This window comes from Pygoscelis adeliae, unplaced genomic scaffold (assembly GCF_000699105.1).
Source record: "Pygoscelis adeliae isolate BGI_AS28 unplaced genomic scaffold, ASM69910v1 Scaffold45, whole genome shotgun sequence".
Classification (NCBI taxonomy): Eukaryota; Metazoa; Chordata; class Aves; order Sphenisciformes; family Spheniscidae; genus Pygoscelis; species Pygoscelis adeliae.
In genome coordinates, this window is record NW_008825114.1 from 12,665,600 (window position 1) to 12,675,086 (window position 9,487).

The 9,487-nt window shown below is 40.2% G+C and overlaps 1 protein-coding gene across 1 annotated transcript in view; it reads right to left on the bottom strand.

Annotated features, from left to right (window-relative positions):
• FRMD3 (FERM domain containing 3) overlaps positions 1-9,487 on the bottom strand; it is a 73,159-nt gene that overhangs the window by 19,001 nt on the left and 44,671 nt on the right. The window contains exons 9-11 of the mRNA XM_009328107.1: positions 6,485-6,559; positions 5,911-5,979; positions 2,570-2,691 (exon numbers count right to left, since the gene is read on the bottom strand). Coding sequence (XP_009326382.1) covers positions 2,570-2,691; positions 5,911-5,979; positions 6,485-6,559 — 266 coding nt within the window. The remainder of the gene's footprint in view (positions 1-2,569; positions 2,692-5,910; positions 5,980-6,484; positions 6,560-9,487) is intronic.

The following is a 9,487-nucleotide window of genomic DNA, read 5'->3' on the forward strand; positions in this document are numbered from 1 at the left end:
GAGAAGGACTTGGGGGTACTGGTGGATGAAAAGCTGGACATGAGCCAGCAATGTGCGCTCGCAGCCCAGAAGGCCAATCGTATCCTGGGCCGCATCAAAAGAAGAGTGGCCAGCAAGTCGAGGGAGGGGATTCTGCCCCTCTACTCTGCTCTGGTGAGACCCCACCTGCAGTACTGCGTCCAGCTCTTGGAGCCCTCAGCATAAGAAACACACGGACCTGTTGGAGCGGGTCCGGAGGAGGGTCACGAAAATGATCAGGGGGATGGAACACCTCTCCTTATGAAGAAAGGCTGAGAGAGTTGGGGTGGTTCAGCCTAGAGAAGAGAAGGCTTCGGAGAGACCTTATTGCAGCCTATCAGTGCTTAAAGGGGGCTTATAAAAAAGATGGCGGCAAACTTTTTAGCAGGGCCTGTTGCAACAGGACAAGGGGGAATGGCTTTAAACTAAAGGCGGGTAGATTTAGGCTAGATATAAGGAAGAAATTTTTTTACACTGCAGGTGGTGAAGCACTGGAAGAGGTTGCCCAGAGAGGTGGTGGATGCCCCATCCCTGGAAACATTCAAGGTCAGGTTGGACAGGGCTCTGAGAAACCTGATTTAATTGAGGATGTCCCTGCCCAAGGCAGGGGGGTTGGACTAAATGACCGTTAGAGGTCCCTTCCAACCCAAACTATTCTATGATTCTCTGATTCTAAGATGGGAATCCACAGAAGTTAATTGAGTGCCTGTGGGGAAGAGAGCCAGTGTCAGAGAGTTGTGAGATCAGTTCAAGCTGCAATTTGATAATATAGCCAAGTTTGCTGCAGGAAAGTACTGTAAAAGAGCTAAGTACTGTTAACTTAGCAGCTGGTGGCATTTAACTATGCATAACATACTCTACAGGAAACCCACCAGCAAATATTTATATTAAATCATAGTAGTAACAACAATCTGTCTGACTAAAAGGAAACATGACTTTCAAACTTATGTAATACATACATTTGGAACCAGCACTCTCTGGTAAGCATATAGCAATGGTAAGTCAGCAGTTTCCAAAAATGTATTTCATTGCTTAGAGTTCTAAGTGTGGCACAGCAGTCTTACAAGCTGCAAGCTGTCGTTACTCTGCAGTGGTGGCAACTGCCTAGCAGGAACACAGTGCTTGGTACTTGGCTGCCAGAAAGTGAATCTCAGATGCAGGTATTTCAAGCAGAGGTAAACAGGTAATTGTTAAAATTAACTATATGTCATTCAGCTATGACTATTCATTATAATAAGTACAGTACTCAGATAATCTAATTCACCCTGTTCTTACTACATTCAGTGTTGAAACTCCGAAGAATGAACAGAACATGTTCATATGACTCCTATAAAATGAAATTAAGACGTACTCCCCTAAAAATGAACATACTTGCTCAGCTGTTTTCTGTTTCCCATTAATTGACCACAACAAAGCAACAGTAGGGGTCCTATTTCCCAACTTCTGAAACAATTAGCTCACAACATCTCAAGTAAGAACCATTCTTCTTTTTTTATTAGGAAGAATGCAGCTATCCTTATTTAAACTGGCTAAGATGTTCATACCATTCTTTGTAATGACTGCATCTTAAAAAGATAGGTGTTGAATGTGATTTTTAAAATATCAAGGAATAAACAAATACATGGAAAACCTTGTTCTACAAAATGCATTCAAACTGATCTTCCAATAACATCCCTTTTTGTCAATGGGATTACATCAGCAGAGACTTTTTCCTAGCTGACCTTCAAATAACATCCCTTTTTGTCAATGGAATTAAATTAGCACAGAGTTTTTCCTAACATTAAAACAGAGAGAAAGAAATGTAAAAGTAAAGGGAAGTAAGAAAAACAACATAACCAGCAGTAAACTGCCCGTTTTCACTCCTGAGTAACTGCAGTTACTATTTAGTAAGATGGTGCTATGTTGAATTATCTCCTGTTAAGTTCCTTTCACCTGACAATCTAAAAAAAGATTTTTGAAACAGAAAGCTTAGCAGTAACTTTCCTCACAATGTATCGAGGCTGAGGGGAGACCTCATCACTCTCTACAACTACCTGAAAGGAGGTTGTAGCGAGGTGGGTGTTGGTCTCTTCTCCCAAGTAACTGGCGAAAGGACAAGAGGAAATGGCCTCAAGTTGCGCCAGGGGAGGTTTAGATTGGATGTGAGGAAAAATTTCTTTACTGAAAGAGTAGTTAAACATTGGAACAGGCTGCCCAGGGAAGTGGTTGAGTCCCCATCCCTGGAAGTATTTAAAAAACGGGTAGATGAGGCGCTTAGGGACATGGTTTAGTGGGCATGGTGGTGTTGGGTTGACGGTTGGACTCGATGATCTTGGAGGTCTCTTCCAACCTTAACGATTCTATGATTCTATGATTCTATCTCGCATGAGGCTTGCGCACAGTTCCTTGAGCTAGTAATCATTTCTCAGTGTGACATGCAGAGGCTTAATGGTGTACTCCTAATGGAAATTATTAGATTTTTTCCGTATCTCTGAGTCAGTAACACACCTTTTTCCATATATTTTATAATAAATATTGTTAGTGTTTGGCAGAAATCAGGTAAGTGACTCACCTTCATCTACAGGAACCTCTTCCTCCTCGCAGGGAGAAGGAAGAAGGGGCTGCAGAGGTTCCATGTTGATTATGAGTTGTTTGTTCAATGAGGGAGAGCTGCGACTCTGAGTAATGCTGGTTCTAAAAGAACGGGGAAAACAGGGTCAGTTTATTCACAAGGAAACAAGTGCAGTCCACTACGTCTCATCTCAGAATTGTTTTGCATAAATTACAATAAGCCTTGAGCTATCATAACAAGCTGTGCACACTGAATGCTGCTCTCAGCCATGTTATGTTGCACCCTCAGCAGATATAAACCTTTCAACATCTGAAGTGTAAGGGAAGGTTCTGTGCTGGTTTACTTCCCTTTATGCAGCCTGTCTCCTTCTCATCTCATGCAGGATTTCAGTATGTTGCTCCTCTCCACGCTGCACAGCAGACATGAGTATTTGGCTTCAAGGAAAGAGAAGGTAGAGAGGATACAAATAATTTTCCTGATGTTGTTCCATTGCCTCCGGGACTGGGTAAAGGATTTGTTACGGTTTGAGCACTGCAGAATAAAGACTAAAGCAGGAACAACTGTATCCCTTCAGTTAACAGATACACAGTGCTCTCATTCTCATGCAGCCCAGACACTGCCTCAACACCATGCCTCCAGGTGCTCAGGCTGGTTTTCTTTCTTGTCTTACTTGGCTCTAACAGGCTTTCTGGTAGCAGGTGTTGAACTTTCTCAGGGAAGTTTGAGGAATGCTGTTGATTCCCTTCAGTCATGAGGCTCATTTTACTGAGAAAATAAAATGGCTCTTTAGAATAAGTTATCTGGCACTTACATGATATAGGCCTGAAGCAAGAATCCTGCAATAAATCTGAACCATTACATTATAAAATATTTACTTTTGACAAAAGCAAAGATGAAAGGGAAGAGGATGCTACTTGACTTCAAATGGTACATAGGTATAGTGCTGAAGTTTCACAAAATGCATTTCAAGTTTGCACAAAGACTCAACTTGCAGTTCCACATACATAAAGAAACTGAACAAAGCACCTATTGCAAGAGAAAAGAAGGGACTGTGTGCTGCTGAGGGTTTAGGTAAACTCGGGACACAGATGTCCTACTCCAAGTCACATTACATGTCATTAAATATTCTGTGGGGAAAACCAGCTTTCTTGCTCAATTGCCATGATTCCTTGCTCATTAACGTATGCCCAAAGCTACTTATGTCCTCATTTGCATTCTGTGAGCAGTCTCTAATAACTATTTAGTTTAAATTTTCACTATCCAAAGAAGTTTTTCACTCAGATTACTGTAATTACAACCACTCCAATGCAATGGTACCTCCACAGACTTGGTATACATCCCTGGATCTTTGTGCTTGCTGTAAAGAGCTATCAAGCAACTCCCAAAATAGGAGTTGTGCCTGGGAGCATCCATAAGGCTCCTACTCCATACTTATTCACAAAGAACCCTCCTTCAGGCACACCCTGGAAGCAAAACATTAAATCATTCACTGTGTATTTGTCAGAAGAACTTGCCACTACATTAATGCTGCATGACTACACACTCCAACAGATTTTCAGTCTGTAGTGCCTTAAGTGTAATATCCAAACACAAAGATATCGAACAGTAACCTCCTCACAACTGCATGTTTCTTTCTCAATGCAGCCATGGTACCACTGAATTGACTTTGGGGGAGGGGGTGCAGGGAGAGAAAACTTTATATATATATTAAAAATATAGAGAGATTTACCTTCAATCATATCATTTCCTCTAAATGTTTTACATCTGAAAAACTACCATTTCCTGTCCCCAAATCCACTTTCACAGAGTAACTTGTTTCTAAAGTTTGCTTTTTTTTGGAGCTGAAAATTTTCTATGCTTTTTGCCTACTTGTGCTATTAGAAGCACAAGCTACCTACCAGTGTCTCCCATTTCAAAACCTGCATTATAAAAAAACACTTGAAATCATTAGACTTTTTCTTAGCCTTTCTAAGAAACTGAACTTGGAGCTACCATAATATTGTAAATGCAAGCATTTAAGAAGGTTAATCATAAAAAATATACATTACTCTTTATGGGTGTTAAATCCATATGACATTGCTCTATAAACTTATCTGTCCTCTGATCTGTTCCTTTATGTACACTAAGACTTTTAAACAATATGTTTAAAATACTTTAAATATTGAAAGCAAATAAAAGTAAAATACAAGATAAAAAATAATTTTACATGAAAATCTTTTCTTATCCTATGGAAGAAAGAAACCGCATGGGAAGTAGGCAATAAGCTATTTCCTTATGTGAGTAACTATTTTCATTTAAAATGCATTTGTGTGCCAAAGTAATCTACCCTATCTCAATGATGGACCTATATTCTGCCTTCTGTGTTCTCAGTTAACACATTCTAGACTGTCACTTACCCCATTTTTAAATGTAATCTGCAAAAACATGTTCAAAAGCATCCCTGCATGGCCTGACTATTAATTACATAGTAGGGCTGGACAACGTATTTATAAATATTTGCCGCAAATATATTCCCAACCTTTAGTAAAAGCAATCCACTTTTCTCTCAAATACAGATGGAATGGCCATATTCAATTAAAAATAAACCAAACACACACCCCCTGCCCCTGAAAAAAATCACAATAAAAATAGGGATATGGCTGTAGAATGTCCAGAAAGTTAAGCAACCTTTTAAAAAAGTTTTTAAATAGCCTTTCCCTGCTGGCCTCTTTCTTCTTTTCTGAAGGACTTCAATTAGTTTCTTATCAATTTTCACTGTCACTACAGTGAGTGATAAGGACCAGAAAGTATTAGTTCGCTTGCAAAGTCCAGCTGCTTATTTCTAACAAGCCACATCATTTTTCTCTGAAAAAAAATGTTCTCTCATCTTTTTTCTCTTTACTGAATGAAATTCTTGCTTTTTAATCTGACTGCATTATGGAAAAACTTTCAAGTATACCTTTAAACATATACATACACATATACATACACAAAACAGAATCTTCCAAAACCGGGCAAGAGCTAGGAATGAAATGAGAATGTACTTTTCTGTCAGGACCATGTAATAACAGTCTATGTCATAACACAGAAACTAATATAAGCTACTTATCTGACTGATTGATTAAAACCAGCTTCGAAGCGGCACAGATTAAGTTCCCTTGTGTAGGAGACAATAGGCTATTGTCAGAATTTTGTAACACTGGCAACACATATTTCCCAAGGCTTGCATGGGAAACTTCCACTCATTGTGGAAGTTCAGAATGACAGCCATTACATCTCACAGTAAAGGAAAGAGAATTTCTCTGTAGAGAACAATAATCCTCCTTAGTCCTTAAACTTTAATATTGAATGTCAACACATACCTGTGAACTTCAGGAGGTTCCCTCTGGATTTTAGAGCTTGCCTCCACAACCTCTTTGGCTACTTTTCCACTGCATTAAAACATGAAATAAATATTCAAGCAAACACTAAGATGAGCTCATTACATGCCAAGCACTATACATACATGAACAATTAAGCTACATTCAAAAGAAGAAAAGGCAAAAAAAAGAAAAAAAACCTGTGTAGTGGATATGTAATGTTGCAGATAAAAAATTCTGGACTGTCCCACTAAAGCGTCCCTGGTCCAGAGTTACCCAGTTACAGGGGGCGTACAATCTCTACACTAGCCACGCATCCTTGTTTTTACAGAAACTGCACCAAAAGTGGAGCCCTGTTCTGATGAAACTGCTCTTTGACAGAAGTCTACATGAAGCCTCCAGTTTATTTTATATGTGACGCTAAAGAGACCACAGAAAATCTTTCAAATCCTGACTTGGATTATGTGGGAACAGGTCCTCAAGAAGGAAAAGCCCTCAATTTGCCATGAGTAATTACCGATGTTTTCTCTTAATTTCTGAAATGGTTTACCATGAAAAACAAACAGCAAATACCCACCTATATCGAAATCTACTGCCTTTAAAAAATATCTTGCTGCTGGACATGGTCTTGATCTGACTGGATTTTGCATACCTTGAAGAAAAAGAACACAGACTGTCACATTTTCAGCACAGAAGGAACCTGACAAGCAAAAATGAACAACGCCAACTACAATCTTTGTTATTTTTATACCACAAAGTAATATTCAGTAATTGGGCTTTCCATCTTTTTTTAAGGCCTTTATACAAATTAGAATATAAAGCATACATAAAGCAATTCAGACAGCACAGAACAACTGAACATAAAACAAGTGATTACCTGGATAGGGAAGCAAGAAAATTAAAAGCTGACACTTGCTACACCTCTAGAGACTTTCATTCACAGGATGAAGGAAAGACCGTGGTACACCGAAAGCCCTTAGGACAAGTTTGCCCTAACACTACCTTGTTTGTGGGAAGATACAGCTATTTCCACTTTCCCACTAGTAAAGCAAAGAAATAACAAAGAAGTGGTAACATTTGTCTCCAAAAGTAGTTGCATTTCCAATGTCAACAGTCCAATACAGTCAACTTCTTAGCAACCTACATCATATCCTACTGCTTCTCTCTAATCACAAAGTACACAGTAACCTTTTGTCACAGTCTTTTATCACAAAGATCATGGAAGAGTACCTCAGACACACCATCTCCTTGATGTTCTCTGCCTTCAAAATGGCAAACTGATTTTGAAATCGAGTCTCTTATTCCCAGACCCTAGTAGACAATCCTCTATGATTTACATCTACTTGAAAATAATCACAACAGTCAAACCTGAGCCTGGATTGAGACAGGACTAAAGCTCTGTTTTTCAAGACATGCGAAGAGATCACGACCTTATCTTAAAATTCCAAGTCTCAAGCTCTTCTAAGTAGAGGAGAGGACCACATCTAATTAAGGCAAAGTGTCATTATCATTAATTACTGAAACAACCTGGCTATGTCTGTTCTAATCTCATTGGAATACCTTGTTGGTATCATACAGAACATTGACAGGACTTATCTAATGCTGTTAAGTAACAGTCTACACTGTACAGCTCAGTTTCTCTGAAATGTATGAAAACTTTTGCTGTTTCAAAACTACTATCCTAAGCCTTTATTTACAGATTGCTTTGGCTTCAGTTTCATGTTTGGAGGATTATTGTTATTTTTCTGCACTCCACATATTAACCATTACTATTTTCCAATCTATCAGCCAGGTTCCTCTCCACTGAATATCACTACCAATCTTCATTTTACTAAAGTAGTCCTCTTTTAAGACCCACCAAAATTGAAACAGGCAATTAAGCAATCAAGCTAAAGAAATAACCCCACAGTAGTGCCCTGGAGACATTTGGAAAGTAGAAAAAAGAGAAGCAGCCCTGCAGACACCAAGGTCAGAGAAGAAAGAGGAGGTGTTCCAGGTGCCGGAGCAGAGACTACCCTGCAGCCATGGAGAAGACCATGGTGGAACAGGCTGTCCCCCTGCAGCCCATGGAAGACCACGCCAGAGCAGATATCCACACTGCATCCCGTGGAGGACCCTGCACTACAGCAGGTGGACATGCCCTGAGGGAGGCTGCAGACCCTGGAGAGCCCACACAGGAGCTGGCTCCTGGCAGGAGTTGTGGCCCATGGAGAGGAACCCATGCTGCAGCAGGTTTATCCTGAAGGACTGCAGCCCATGGGAAGGACCCATGCTGGAGCAGTTCGTGAAGGACACTGGAGCAGGGGAGAAGTGTGAGGAGGAAGGAGCAGCAGAGAGAAACTGCTATGAACTGACTGCAGCCCCCATTCCCCATCTCCCTGCACTGCTTGGGGCAAGGAGGACATAGAAGAGTCGGGAATGAAGGAGTCAAATTGAGCCTGGGAAGAAACAGGGGAGGGATGGTTTTAGTTTTGTCTTTATTGTCATTTAAAAATAGAGTAAGAAGGTGAGAAACAAATTCAATTAACCTTCTCCAGGTCAAGCCTCTTTTGCCCGTGACAGTAATAGGTAAGCAATCTTCCTGTCTTTATCTCAACCCATGAGCTTTTTCATCTTATTTTCCCTCCTTGACCTGTTGAGGAGAGGGAGTGAGAGAGCAGCTGGGTGGGCATCTGATACCTAGTCAAGGCCAAACCCACCACAACCGTGTATTTGTGACCAAAACCCAAACAGTTAATATTACAACCATTTAACAGTAAGAGCAGAGACATTGTATTCCTATGAGTCTCGCTCAGACATCTTTACTTCGAGCACTAATTTCTATCCTTTGGGTGGCAATTGTTTCCTATTCCCTATATTTATTTCTAGCAACATAACATAAAACTGCTCAAATACCATGCACTATTCTCCTACTTACATGTACTTCCAATGGAAACCACTTCCTGATAATTTTTTTATTAATTCAGTCTCAAACACGGTAGATGTTAACATAAAGAATTAACACCTATATTGTGCCAGCTCATATTTGCTGTTTTTTCATTGAATGTATCAATTGAATAGATTATATTGATATATTATTGTATCAGTGTTGAAACAAAAGAAGGAATCTTCTCCAAAATAAAGCAGGTCATTAACATCCATGTTCGAAGACACATTCTTCCTACTTGGTTATTATTCATCCTTATAGCAGCCCCCTGGTGTTGCTATAGAAGCATAGAATCATTAAGGTTGGAAGAGACCTCTATGATCATCGAGTCCAACCGTCAACCCAACACCACCATTCTCACTAAACCACGTCCCTAAGTGCCACATCTACACGTCTTTTAAATACTTCCAGGGATGGTGACTCAACCACTTCCCTGGGCAGCCTGTTCCAATGTTTAACCACTCTTTCAGTAAAGACATTTTTCCTCATGTCCAACCTAAACCTCCCCTGGAGCAACTTGAGGCCATTTCTTCTCATCCTATCACTAGTTACTTGGGAGAAGAGACGGACACCCACCTCGCTACAACCTCCTTTCAGGTAGTTGTAGAGAGCAATGAGGTCTCCCCTCAGCCTCCTTTTCTCCAGGCTAAACAA